The sequence below is a fragment of the Camelina sativa genome, chromosome 2 (genome assembly GCF_000633955.1).
Source record: "Camelina sativa cultivar DH55 chromosome 2, Cs, whole genome shotgun sequence".
NCBI lineage: Eukaryota > Viridiplantae > Streptophyta > Magnoliopsida > Brassicales > Brassicaceae > Camelina > Camelina sativa.
The window spans coordinates 23,409,390-23,423,262 of record NC_025686.1 but is presented as its reverse complement, the minus strand read 5'-3'; the positions used below and the strand labels follow the sequence as shown (position 1 = coordinate 23,423,262).

General features: G+C 34.5%; 3 protein-coding genes across 3 annotated transcripts in view; all 3 read right to left on the bottom strand.

Annotated features, from left to right (window-relative positions):
- LOC104733965 (auxin efflux carrier component 2-like) overlaps positions 1 to 1,144 on the bottom strand; it is a 6,364-nt gene extending 5,220 nt beyond the window's left edge. The window contains exons 1-2 of the mRNA XM_010453489.2: positions 816 to 1,144; positions 25 to 327 (exon numbers count right to left, since the gene is read on the bottom strand). Coding sequence (XP_010451791.1) covers positions 25 to 327; positions 816 to 1,085 — 573 coding nt within the window. The 5' untranslated portion in view covers positions 1,086 to 1,144. The remainder of the gene's footprint in view (positions 1 to 24; positions 328 to 815) is intronic.
- Positions 4,041 to 6,419, bottom strand: LOC104733956 (formin-like protein 13). Its single transcript, XM_010453479.2, has one exon. The coding sequence runs from the start codon at positions 6,297 to 6,299 to the stop codon at positions 4,560 to 4,562; it is 1,740 nt and encodes a 579-aa protein (XP_010451781.1). The 5' UTR covers positions 6,300 to 6,419; the 3' UTR covers positions 4,041 to 4,559.
- Positions 11,322 to 13,128, bottom strand: LOC104733950. The gene is made up of 6 exons (XM_010453476.2): positions 12,912 to 13,128; positions 12,684 to 12,744; positions 12,186 to 12,293; positions 11,908 to 12,022; positions 11,713 to 11,830; positions 11,322 to 11,628 (listed from the first exon to the last, which is right to left on the bottom strand). The coding sequence occupies exons 2-6, from the start codon at positions 12,691 to 12,693 to the stop codon at positions 11,566 to 11,568; spliced, it is 414 nt and encodes a 137-aa protein (XP_010451778.1). The 5' UTR covers positions 12,694 to 12,744; positions 12,912 to 13,128; the 3' UTR covers positions 11,322 to 11,565.

The window sequence follows — 13,873 nt, the reverse complement described above, 5'->3', positions numbered from 1 at the left end:
ATGAAACGGATCGAATATTCAAACCTGGAGGGGTTCACGGCCATTAAGAGAGATAACATCAGAATCAACTCTGAAAGAAGTAATTGAACCGGCCGTTTCCGGGAACTGCTCGGAGATGAGAAGCTTAGCGCCACGGAACTCAAACAAGAAGAGCATTAACGTATACCATATGATGCTCTGAAGCACCACGATTTGCACCATTAAGTTGCCGGAGAAGTCCCCGTACATAGCACGAAGCAATGGGATTCCCATAACCAACGTGTTCGGTAGTGTTGATAGTGAGAAGAGCGTTATCATCCATTCTAGGCTTCCTCTGCGGCTAAACGCCTGAATTAATATATATCACAATATATAATCATCAATATATATACAAACATGAGGATGTGTGCATGTGTAAGTGTGTTTAGAGAAACATAACTAGCTTTATATCTCTAAGGCTTAGCTAGTTATGTGAGGTTTGAATCATAGACTTAGGCGGGAAGAGCATCATCCGGGAAGATTCGAACCACGTACCCTCAATTTACAATAATAAGCTCTTCAGAATGTTGGACCACACTATAAATTAAATTGATTACTTATGTTTCATTGATAAATCATTAATTTTAGATCTAAAGACTATATATTAATGATAAGTGTCATCAAAACCTGGTAGCTATTTAGGAAAACTATAAACTAAACATAATAAAGAACATCAAAAGAGATAAACCATACAAATATATTCTCAAAATAAGTTGAAAACAGACTATGTGCTGATAAGTTCCCTTAACTATATATGTAAGATATGATGCATTGAGAGGTTATTATAAGAGACGGGCCTGCCAAAGAAAGAGTGCGGCGAGTATAACGACTTTCTGAAGAGAATCGGCGGCGAGGAAGTGGTAGTTCATGGCATAAGGATCATTGGAGGAGATGAAATGGAAAGAGAGGAGAGGAACCGCAAAAACCGCAACGAACCGGTTTATACCGGAGCACTGGTCCGGAGTGAATATGCCCCACCACCGTACCGAACCGTAGGCTAGTATCATAGCTACGTACAGCGGCACCATGGCCGCTAGTACGTCGTACATATCTTTGCCGGTAATCATTTTGATTAATTTTCCGGCGAGAGAGAAGAAAAGATTATAGATGGAGAGAGGGAGAGAGAGAAGTGTTCGTGGTGGTATAACGTATTTATGGAGGAGGAAGTGAAGTGAAGTTCCTTTAGACGATATTAATTAATGTTGTTTGTGTTAAAATAATGTGATTCGTGTTCAAACATTGAATTATACTAGCTAAGAGGATTGTTTGACATTTGATTACTATTAAACAAGATATAAATCAAAACGTATTTTCGATACTCTTTGAATGGACAAGAAACCGTAGTAATATGAACTGGATTATAAAATGATTATCACAAATACAAGTGTTACTTGATAAACATTTTTTTTTGTTAATATAGATATATGTTGCAAAATGTATATATTCCACGAGATCATATATAAACATAATTGCATCAAAAGCATTATAAAGATTTCTCAAATCATATACTGTAATATGACATAGTATTTATTCTACTCTAGATATTTTTATTTTTTAAAATTGTTAAGAGTAGTATATATTTTGCACCTCAAATGTAATCTCTGTTATTATTTTTTTTATACAAGAATCCCTTCTTGATTGATTATGGAGGAAAAAATGAAACAGAGAATCTTGTCTTGGGATGAGGAAGTTTGGTTTACCTTCTGTCCCGAGGTCTTATATATTATTTGATGTGAACTTAAATGCTTCGGAAGATTATACAGTATAATTTTACACACAAATGTTAGATTCCAAATATCTATAGAGTTTAGAGATACTTGGATGGATCCACTTGTACGTGTAAACACCACTTTTCAATATTTTCCACACACAAATTTCTTAATACATATATATTATATGGTAAATTTTAGATAGATTTTATTATAATAGAAGAAAGCAAAAACGATTTTTGTGTAAGCTACTGAGACGGCGAAGGTTGATGGAAATGCACATGGTTTTGAGAGCATCTTGTTACATTTTCTGAGCGATCTGCGGTTCCTGTAAAGATCTGATTTTTAATCAGGAAACAAACAATTTCTAATTATTCATTAATTTATTTACAACTTTACCACTCTTAATAACTAATACTAGTATAATGTGATTTTATTTCATTTGATCTCTTAATGATTTCTTATTAATTACGGTCAAAAGACATTGGCAATTGGACCGGATGAATTATAAGTTTATAACTAGCCTCCCTTCCATATTTAATTGTCGTATGTTCGTTCATACTTCATATTGCGCCTAGGTAATAATAACGAGTACTCGTTTTCCGGGTAACGGGTATTAGATATGGAAGGGAAATAACTAACTAGCTTCCCTTCCATATCTAATACCCGTTACCCGTACTCGACCCGTTACTCGGCTCGTACCCGTCCCAAAAAAAAAAGTACCCGCAGCTTTAGGGTCGAGTAAAGGGTATTATATTTATATTACCCGTGAGTAAGGGACGAGTATAGGGTATTAGTTTAGTTTTCAATACCCGTCCCGTTACTTGGCTCTTTACCCGTTTTGCTACCCGACCCGTAAATACCCGTTAATATTTTGTATTATTATTATTATTATTTATTATTAATTTATAGAGTTAGAGTTAAAACCTAAGTTCAACTTAGCCTAACTGAATTAATATATTATTTTATTTTCAAAATTCGTAATTTTATAATTTTGGAACTATATATTGCATAAATTTATGAATTTTTTATTTTTTGGATTTCAAAAGATAAAATTATTATTGCGATTATTAACATTTTTTTATCGAGTACTCGTTTTCCGGGTAATAATAAAGGGTTGGGACGAGTAAAGGGTTAACTATTTTTTACCGGCTACCCGTTTCTCCGGGTACCCGTTATTTAAGGGTCGAGTATGAGTAAATTTTTTCAGTTACCCGTTAGGGTCGGGACGAGTAAAGGGTCGGAGAAAATTCAAGGGTACCCGTTTCGTGCCCAGCACTACTACGTATTCATCACGCCGCATCATTGGGCCTGATGGACCTTCTAAAGCACAAAGTACCGAATCACATACATACAATCATAGAAGTTTGCAAATTGCAAGTAAGCTTATTGTTTTAAGGCCATTGTCCTCTGTTTCTTGACTCTGCTTTTCATTTTCAGGACATCTATATCCCTTTTACTTTTCTTATGAGAAACATGTCAATAAGTTGTTCAAGAAGCTAGACATTTCGTGTTTGACAAAACCAATTCTGTCAGATGTGATTATAGATTTGGTTGTTCACTGGCTTGTCACAAGGAAGATAAAGGAAATAACAATTTACTTTATAAGCAGCTTGAGAAATCAGAGAAACAATAACAGAATCATTCATGTATATAACTAGTTCTCGTTTGGTAATATAGCTCTTGTAACACAACTTTTTCCTTTGCTAATATACTAATATACTTCACATTTTATCCCAACAAAAGAAAAACAATTTCTCCATGTTAGTTGTCTAAGATTTAGCAATTCGATCATTTCGATTTTCCAATTTGTTTCATCTTGTAATCTCAACCGTGAAAATACCTTTCGGCCGCGTAGTTTGTCATAACTTAAAAGCAACCAAAAAAAAGAAAACACAAAAAGTGAGACATACTTGATAAATTGTGAAGGTTGTCATTACACTCAAGCTTCAAACATTTACTTGAAAACCATCCCATGAACTCAATCTCATTTATTTTATCTTTTGAAACTTTTCTTTGACACATTTTGCCCATTCATGAAAAGTATAGAAACATATCCATTAATTTGGTGATTGCATCCATCAAAGATAATTATTCATTTACTAAAACGTTTTCAACGATTAATCATATCGATGATAAATAAAAAACTGAAGATCATTTCTTAAGAGCTAGCATAATAGCTAACGCAGGGAGAATCCTCTAACTCAAAATGGAATAATTAATTGTTTTTAAAATGACTACAAAATGTAAAAACTGTAAAACCAATTCTAAAGAGCATTTACAAATTATGTAAATGAAGAAGGACGAAGGGAAAGGGAAAAGTCACAAGAGGTAGGCTCAACAAAATACAGAGCCCCCACAACTATATAATTCATACACCAATGGCCCATACATACATCAATACGTTATGCGTACCAACAATAATAATATCAACACCAAAGTTATTTATTAACTAACTTTTCATACCCACACTCCAAAGTCCAAAACTGAAAAAAACCCAACACACCAAACCAAACAAAATCCCCTCAACCGGTTAAACCCAAAAACTAACCAGCCAGTTCGAACCAACTACCAGTAATTAACTATACCGACAATACCCACTTAAATTTAAGTCCTTGTGTTGTGTCTGCACATTGCTTTAAATCACAACGAAATCGCCAACCAATATAAAAAAGAACATCTCGACCATATTGTTTACCAAACTTCCTTTGTAGATGTTTGTCGTATGACGCGACAGATCCTACTTGTGCATGTTGTTGCTTCAGCACTTTCAGGTCATGAAATGACGCAAAAACTACGCCGTTTTCATAATGGGCCTTACACAAAGCCCAGTTACCTTTTTCTATTAACGGAGTTAATCTTATCAAGCCTCCACTCGTCTCTAAGCCTGGCGATGAAATTGTCGGCTTTCGTATTCACGTCCGGGCTTGGACAGAACCCCGGCAGCACACCACCACCGCCGCTCACGGCGGGTGTTGTTTCAACTCCGCCGTCAGTTTGAGTGAGCTCTAGACCCCAACCAATGTCGAACACTTCTCGTTCAGGGGAGCTACATCTAGAGCTCTGGTTACTCCGTATCTTCGCGAAATCACCACTCACCACGAATTTTAACGGCGGAACTCTAAACGGAGGCGGTGGTGGAGGCGGAGGCGTAGTCTGGATTAACGGAGATCCTTGTCCGTTGTTCTCTTCGTTAAAACTCGTCGGTTTCGTCGGACGTGGAGGTCTTCCGGATTTGGATCTCCGTGGTGGTGGCGGTATCTGAGGATCAAATTGAATCTTTCTCGGCGGTGGAGGTGGAGGCGGCGCCGGAACGGAGTGAATCTTTTTGTTGCTCTTAACTCCTTTCTTGAACAACCCGTAGAACACAGACTGCGACGATCGCGGCGGAGGCGGTGGTGGTGGTGGAGGAGGAGGCGGAGACGGTGGCGGAATTAACGATTGGTATTGCGGCGGCTCTTCCATCACAACCACCGGAGAAGATTCGATTCTCTCCTTTCTCTTAGATTTCTGAAGCTTCTTCTTCTTCTTTCCTTGATTATACAGAGAAGCGAAAACCATTTTAATCTCTTTAGCCGCATTGCTCTTTCTCCGCTGAAGAGTCCCTTGTTTCCTCGGTGGCGTAGCCATTACAAGCGGAGGAGGTGGTGGAGGAGGTGGCGGAGGAGGCGGTGATGGCGGAGGTTGAAACGTTCGTTTGAACTTAGTCTCACTGCGTTTCACGTTTTCTTGTACATCTCTGTTTCTAACAGAACGTTGAGTCCTTCTCGGTTTATGCGAAACTTCAACCGGCGATTGTCGAGTAAGTGGCGGAGGAGGCGGAGGTGGTGGGGCCGGTGGTTGTTGCGGCGGAGACGGCGGCGGAGAAGAAGGTTTTACAACGAATTTATCAATATGAATCTCTTTAGGCTCTGTTTCTTCTTCTTCAATCTCGATTTTAGAACGATTCAGAAACGGTTCAGATTCGTTTACTGATCGGTACTTATCAATTTCGAAATCGTCGTAAAACCGGAACCGGCGATCACCAGTTTCTCTGAAAACACCTTGTCTAAGATCAGGATAGGAAGTACTACTACGCCTCAACGGTACAGTTCCGGTAACAACCGGTAATAAAGCAGGCGTAATAAAACTCCGGTTACTCACACTCTCATAGATCTTAAGCCTATCAGCATCATACGCATCATCAAACCAATGCTCTGATGAAACCGTCGGCGTTGATGAGATCTTACTAACCTCACCACTGATCATAACAGCTTCTTCTGATTGTGAAGAAGACGACGACGACGAAGGTAATCCGTCGTCGTTTCGTCTAGCGAGTACGCCGCATAAAATGGCGAAAACTACTAAAACGACGTTGATCGAGTCCCATCCTCGCTTCACTGAAGCTGGTTGGAGAATCTGTGATGTGATGGAGAGAAACGTAGGGACGACGAAGGTTACAAAGATTAGAAATATAGCCGCTGATGTAACTCCGATCATCGCTGGAACTAATATAGTCGGGATTGGTGATCGTCGACGAGTGTATCCGGTGGATTCAAACTGCGGCCAGATCAGCGGCGGTTGATCGTCCATTTTAAAAAAAGTTGAGAAAAGAGAGAGAGACTTGTGGATTTAATTACAGTAACCATTTAATGGAGTAAACGGGTTTATATAGTGGGAGAGAGATTAACAATAATATTAATATTTTTGTAAGTACGTTATTTTTTTAAAAAAGAGGGTAATTATTAATTAAAACAATGATTAAGATTTATAATCATACGGACACGGAAAGGAATTGTTGTCATGGTATTGAACCATGTCGCGCCGAAGATTTTAATTTTAAATATATTATTTAGACTCAAATTCAAATCATTGAGTTGGAAATTTCGTCGAATTGCTTTCACTTTTTTTTGTTCAAAAACAGATAATGCACCATAATTCCCATAAGTTTTAATACTCTATCCGTTTCAAAATATAGGATGTTTTAGTGAAAACACGCATATTAAAAAATAATTAATTTTAAAAAAGTTTAACTAATCATAAACAAGTCTGCACAATATAAAATATAAATTTAATCTAAAAGTTTCATAAAAAATTGGAAATCTCCTATATTATGAAATAAAAATATTTTTCTAAACATACTATATTATGAAACGGAGGGAGTATATATTAATATCATACATATATAAAAAGGCAATATTTGAAAATGACATGGAAAAAAAACAAAAGATTGATATGTTATTTTCTCGTAGCCGTCCAACTATAATATATTTTCAGTGTTATTATTTGCATATGTATCCTAATTAATCGGATTTGTTTCAATGATTTAATAACACAGCAAATTAGTCAAAATGTAGTTTAATTTTGTTTAAATGATTGATAAATTAAAGAATTGTTGAGGATATATGTTGCCACTAAGGCCCGTCTTGGATAACCCTTGTTTACAAGCAACGTCGGAGCCGTCGACCAAAAGATATAGTTAGTAATAGTATATGTTTTTTTTGCTTACCAAACGTTATGTTAATCATGCAAGTAATTTTAATGCATATAATCGAACATATGTTGACATACCAAATACTATATTGTTTTCCCAATGAAACATTTCAACACACGATTTCTCGACTATATATATATACCACGAGATTTTTACTAGCTACGTAAGAAAATAACTTCATGCTCAATGTAAGACTTTCAACTTTTGATTACACAAAATATAATAATACCTTGATTAGGATTAGTCAACAAATAAATATTTTTAAAAAAATTATTGTTGTGATTTTTTTTTCAGAATAACACGGCAACATTCAAAATTAATAATGATTTTTAGGGGACTAAATGGGTTATGTTTCTACAAAATAGATCTCTAGGATTTGTACTTGATTTCCGGGGAATTAATTCACAAAAGTTGCAAAATTATTACATTAATGTTTTTTTTTTAAATCATTATTGTTAAACACAAATATCTTATTTTAATATTTTCCTAAAAAATGTCACGGCACACATCTTTTACCATGGTGACATGAAGACAATCACACGATCTCAAAGTTGTTTCGATGCTTAAGGCTTAACATTCAAATCTGAAAGAAGAAAAAAAAAAAACAGAGGTTTTAAAATAGGACTGAAAAATTATAGAAAATTTAGTTAAAAGTGGACGTTAATAATTATCTGGGACTGTTTAACCATAATTGCAATTGCAAATCCACTAGCTACAGTAATTAAAGTGGAACAATTAGCTCTATTTGGTAGAAGAACTTACGAAATACGCAACACAACACTTTTATTTTTATTTCTATCACTAAATGCATGATGGGTTAACACTTACTTCGTATATAAATAACTTTTCTTACATTTTGTAGTAATTAACTCGAGCTTTACTTCTGCGTATTTGTTTATTATCTCGCTAAAAACACTCTCACGAGTCACGACTATAATCTTTATCATTGGTCATCGCTACACAAAACATGTTGTCATCACTCCATGTACTACTACCATGTAAACACGCAAAATACGTTATTAGCACTTCCATGTAAACACGAATCATGTATATTACTATTTTAAAAGAAATGTACGATTATATATGCATGTACTTAAAAAGTCCACGTATAGTATTAAATTTTTGTTACATATAAATTTGGAAAATAACTTTAGAGGGATGCTCATGCTCTGTTTGACAGAAATAATTGGAGCGTGGTGATCATCATTGTAAAGTGTTTACTTACCCTTTTCTCGCTACACCCCAACACAAACCTCCGCACCTTTTGTCGACCTGTCTCTCCTTAAACAAATTATTTTTTCTTTCCTTTTACAATTATTCGTTTATTTAAAGAAACAAAACCAAAGTAAATTTCAATTTACACACATATTTACCCTATTTCGCAATATATATGATTATGCTTTTTCCACATGAATCATTTCTAAAGAAGTCAAAGAAATATGATGAATCTTTATTCGTAAAGATTGATTTAGACTTGTAGTCAGTTTGTCAGGACGAGGACTTGAATGTGGTATTGTGCATTCACTTTTTTAGTCGTCGGTGTTTATGCATATGGAAAACGCTCCGCAGATCTTATCAGTGATTGTTCCTAAAGTTAACACAACAAAACCATGGCTAAAAAAATTCACAGTTTAGATATATAATAAACAAACATTTATAGTATTTATGCTCAAACTCGGTGTATAGTTTTAGTAAAAGCAATGGTCTGGCAAATTTAAGAGTTCGTTAAAAAAAAACAAAAATTGTGTTTTAAACTTTAAATACATTATTTATACTTTCTATTGTTTTGGTTGGGTAGAGGAGTGGTTATCATGCTTCTACCTTTATAATAGCGATAGATCAAACGATAATGAAATCAAATGTCGATGGGTAGCAATAGCATTACGTACAGAGCTTATGTGCTCCATATACTTTCTTCATTACTTGCCACAATATTGCCACATTCGATAAGTGGAAGGAGCAAAAAAAAGTTGAACAAAAAATATCACTTAATAAAAAAGGTGAAGAAAAAAGAAAAGGGGACCAGCATCCAATCCCAACCCTTTAATTAAACTCATCTTTAATATCTCATAAACCCTTTTAACAATTTTGTAGTTTAGTACACTATCAATATATCAAATTTAAAGTGTTAGTTAAAAACACTTTTCAGCCTAATAATACTTGTAAGCGAATTAATGAATTATATAAATAAACTAAACCCTGTTTTTTTGGGGTTGTGTAACGTTCCACCTTATCGTTAATGTGTTGTACACTCGGCCACCACCATTTCCTAATTTATTTCATATCATTATTTGTTGGAAACAGACAACTAAAATGCTTAATAAAAGCTGGGATCATACGTTTTGATAACCAGAAAGGGATCAAAACTTGTAAGTTATAACTTATACGTAATTGTATTTCCTGTAAATTATTCACGTAACATTTTGACGGTAAGACAACAATCCCAAAAGTGAGAAAAATAAGAATACAAAATATGATGTAACAAGTTAACAACGCATTTTATGCTTGAAATATATAAAATTTGATAGCTAGTCCTAAAATTATGGCCATCGCCACCAGCTTTCTGTCTGTGAAAAAGAAATATTATTAATTTTTGAAATTTTGGCTCTTATCTTTCGTATTCAGTGTCCCACTATTAAACCTAAAGACCAAAAGAAAGAAAAGTAAGCATCAACTAAAATCATATACTATAAAACTTGTATATATTAACCAAAGAAAAAGAGGATAGTGATTTTTACGTATAAAGAAAATATAATAAGAGCATATCGATTTCGGGAGAATCACACCAGGTTATAATATCTCATTAAACTAATTAAGAATCAGAATGATTTACGTGGGTGAAAAAAGTTAGTGAAAGAAAAAGTGCTTATCAAAAAGTATTTTGTCAAACCAAAAATTTGCTGAGGCCATCGAATCAAAAATAGTTTTCCATAGATCAAAAATTATTTATTGAGATCACACATGTGACAAATCCACCAAACGTTAAAAGTCTTTTTGTGACTCAAAACGTATAAAAATTGTATCTTCATCAAAAGAGACTGTGATCAGCTTCAACCAATAGAATAGTAGTATCTAACTAATAATAGCATGTAACATAAACTTAGCTAGTAGCCTAGTACCATGCGTTTTTTTACAAACCCTTGCTTAAAGAAACCACACATACGAGATTTAAACTCAATTTCCGCATGAAAAGGCTGAGACACAACCAAAAATGATTAGACCGAAGAGTCAGAATTTCTGGTTTTTTTTGTTGTTGTTGTTGATGGTTTGTTGCTAAGTATAGTTTTAAAAAGAAATTTTATTTTTATATATAGAGCAAACAAAGAATGATGACTGAAATAATTGGACACAACAGATGGACATGAATCTGGAGTTTAGGTAGAGAGATACCTGTATATTGGTCTGGAAACGAGCCACAATAGCTTAGGAAAATATAATACTAATTTATAAAGATTACATATTTAAAAATAAGTAAGAAGAGAAAGAGACAGGCTGGGAAAAGAGAGACGCTAGATGAATCGGAAGTATCGTCTAAGTTTCTTCAGACAGCTATCGTCCAGATTACACAACACAGCCTGTCTCCCGCACGTGTCTATATTACCACATTGATTCATCCAATCGTATTACATGTCGTCTTTATTAGTACTATTTTGATTTTAAAAATACTGATTAAAGCTCTTCTTAATGATTCCATTATTAACTTACTTGGAAGAGAGATCCACAAATTTGTCGTGGCATTAACCTATTGGAAGCTTTTTATTGATTGAGCATAATCGAATCCCTCGAATCAATCATATACTTCTCCTTGTTGATAAGTACAACAAATATATACGAACTCCCCGCCGTACGTACCTATCACCACTGGAAACAAAACATCGCCCGTTTTACATTCCGAGAGCAGCACGTCATGCCGTCTTTGAAGTTCTGATATGCGTACTAAACGGCTTGAAGTTTTAATGTGCGCACTAAAAACGACGGCCAACCAGAAACGAAAAAGGTTCGTCGTTTAAGGATAAAGCGAACAGTCCACAAAATCATTACAGAACGGCCAAAAGGATAATGAATGAATGAAACCAATAAACTAATCTAATTTCGCTGACTTTGTTTAGACGAGGATAATAATCACAGCCAAAATAATGTGTAAAGCTACAATACAACCATTAAACCATTTGTTCTTTTTGATTCTTTGTTCGTATACAAACTCTATATGTTGTGAACAAAAAATTATAAACAACTTGATAAAAATGTCAAAGTAAAAATCATTGGTTTTATGTGAATGTACATGAGTTTAGCGACTATTCCTTGATGAACACTGAAACTTGTAGGTATGAATGATAGTTACATAGTTTATCTTGTAGTATACCTTTAAGGATAGTAAAACCACCGGACAGCAAAAAACACGAGTAACACAAGAGAGAATCCCATCGCCTGCATCGATTTAACATCCGAATTCAGAGTCATTTCAACTAATCTAAGTTAGACTATAGACAAAATCATATATAAATTACTTACAGTGATTGCGGAAGCAGCAAGACCAGCTCTTTCTCTAGGATCTTTACGATAATAGTTCCCAAAATAAAGATATGCAGCATAGTACCACAAAGGTGGAAACATAAATCCTAGGAGAAAGCTGTTTAAGATATGACTAAATCAGGATTGGTCTTAAGACTGTAAAACGGAATTAACAGGAGAAGCAAAAGTACTCACGAGAACCAACCGATTCCACAACCAAAGCATGGAAGAGGTTTGTCATATGCTCCTGTTTCCATGTCGTCTACATCTTTGACAAGTGAATATCTTCTTCTCCCACGAGCCATAGCATCTACCGAAACAGAGACAAATGTCTTTTGCTTAGTTCATATCTATTATCCTAGACGAAAGTCATCTTTTCTTGAATAGAAAGGTAAAGCTAAACTTGCAGGACTTGTAAACATGACAAGACTAGGCTCCTAGGCAGTAATGGATAATAGATTTGTAGTACTAACCTTTAAGTGCGGAATAATATCGAGCGGCTTGTTTCATGAGTTTGGTATGCCTATCAGCAATGAATTTTACAAGCTCGGTTCTACCATTTCCAGATACAAATTTAGTATCTGCAATGAAACAGATACACAATGCTTAGTTGCACACGTATGGGATGAACGACAAAATCCTAAAGCAATGGATATATCTCATACTCTAAAAACTTAGCAGTAGGTTCCAACACTTGCAAATTCACTCAAGAAAACATCATGGAAAAGGAGAAACGACGTCGTCTCGTGATCTAATCTAAGTCTCTTCTCAATCTCAATTCAGACAATATCAAAATCACAAAACTGAAATGCCCCCAAAACTATCAAAGCATACCATTGGCAACAGTAAAACTAATCTGTTCCTAGACATATATGGTATACTCTTTGTTTCTTTCTATATGCTACTAAAATTAGCCTCAAAGCTCATAGTCATAGTAGAAGAGAGCTATTTAGCAAAAAAAAAAAAATTACTTTCGTCCATGGCTATATATAGCTCGTGCTTATGAGTTCTGCACCCAGATCTTCAATTTCCCTGTATTCATAACAAAAACCCAAAACTCAGTTTAACAAAAAGATTGAAACTTTAAGCTCAGTTTCCACCAAAAAAGTTAGCTTTAGTAATCAAACCAATTCGTCGATCTAACGTTCACTAAGAAATTGCTCTTGAAATTTTTTAACAAACGATCTAAATTAGCTCACCGGAGAGAAGACAATCAAGTGAATCCGAGATGAATCTGAAAAATTGAGCGAATCTGAAAAATTGAGCGAATCTGAAACTGATAAATCAGACGAGAAATCGTGTGTGTTGTTCTCTTCCTCTTCGTGTCTTCTTTCAACTTTCGTCGGCGCTTTAAATGCTTCGTAATAAAACACTCTTCTAGTTTTAGTTTTACTAACCACTTACTTTTGTTTTCTTCTTATTTTTTAGAGTACTAAACAATTTTTAGAGTTCCTACTTTTTTTGCTTAGAGTACTTATTACTTACTAAGCAATTTTTAAACCACTTACTTTGTTTTCTTCTTTACTTGTATATAACCACTTATTTTTAGAGTACTAAGCAATTTTTAACGAATTTATAAAATTAAGAATAAATATTATAAATTCTGAAATTTACAAATAATGATGTTAAAAATTACATTACTTCATGTGATGAAAATATGAAACTAGTTTGGGATACAAATCTGCCTTACACACCACTTTATTACAATTAAAGCTTTAGGTGTAAGTCTGTATTATTTTGTCTCCATCACTTATTACAATTTAAGAATTCACACGTTTTTTTCTTCTTCTTATATGTTTCATTTCAAATTATTATGATTTTTTTCCATAATATGATTGGTCGGTTAGTGTTGTAAGTTGTAACTATGCTTTTGGTTTCTAAAAAAAAAAAATCAGTCGTGACTAATATGAATTTTTGGTAAAGTCTACCTCCTACTGCAGCCTCCTAACACCTGTGACTCTCTTACCAACCACACACAAATTTAATTTGGAGAACAAGAGAAGTGATAAACATCAAATAATAACACTAGATCTTTAAACATAGATGAGTGTAGTGTTATTAGTTATTACAATTAACCCCAGGATTAAAAAAAGGGGATTTTTGTTTGGAAGCTACATCATGTACATTATATCAAAGTTAGCTTTAACAAAAAAAAAAAAAA

Coding starts and splice junctions, on each gene's coding strand:
- LOC104733956 (XM_010453479.2), bottom strand. CDS start 6,299: ATGGACGATCAACCGCCGCTGATCTGGCCGCAGTTTGAATCCACCGGA.
- LOC104733950 (XM_010453476.2), bottom strand. Junction 12,023..12,185: donor ATATTATTCCGCACTTAAAG/GTTAGTACTACA, acceptor CTGTTTCGGTAG/ATGCTATGGCTCGTGGGAGA. Junction 11,831..11,907: donor TGTGGAATCGGTTGGTTCTC/GTGAGTACTTTT, acceptor TATCTTAAACAG/CTTTCTCCTAGGATTTATGT.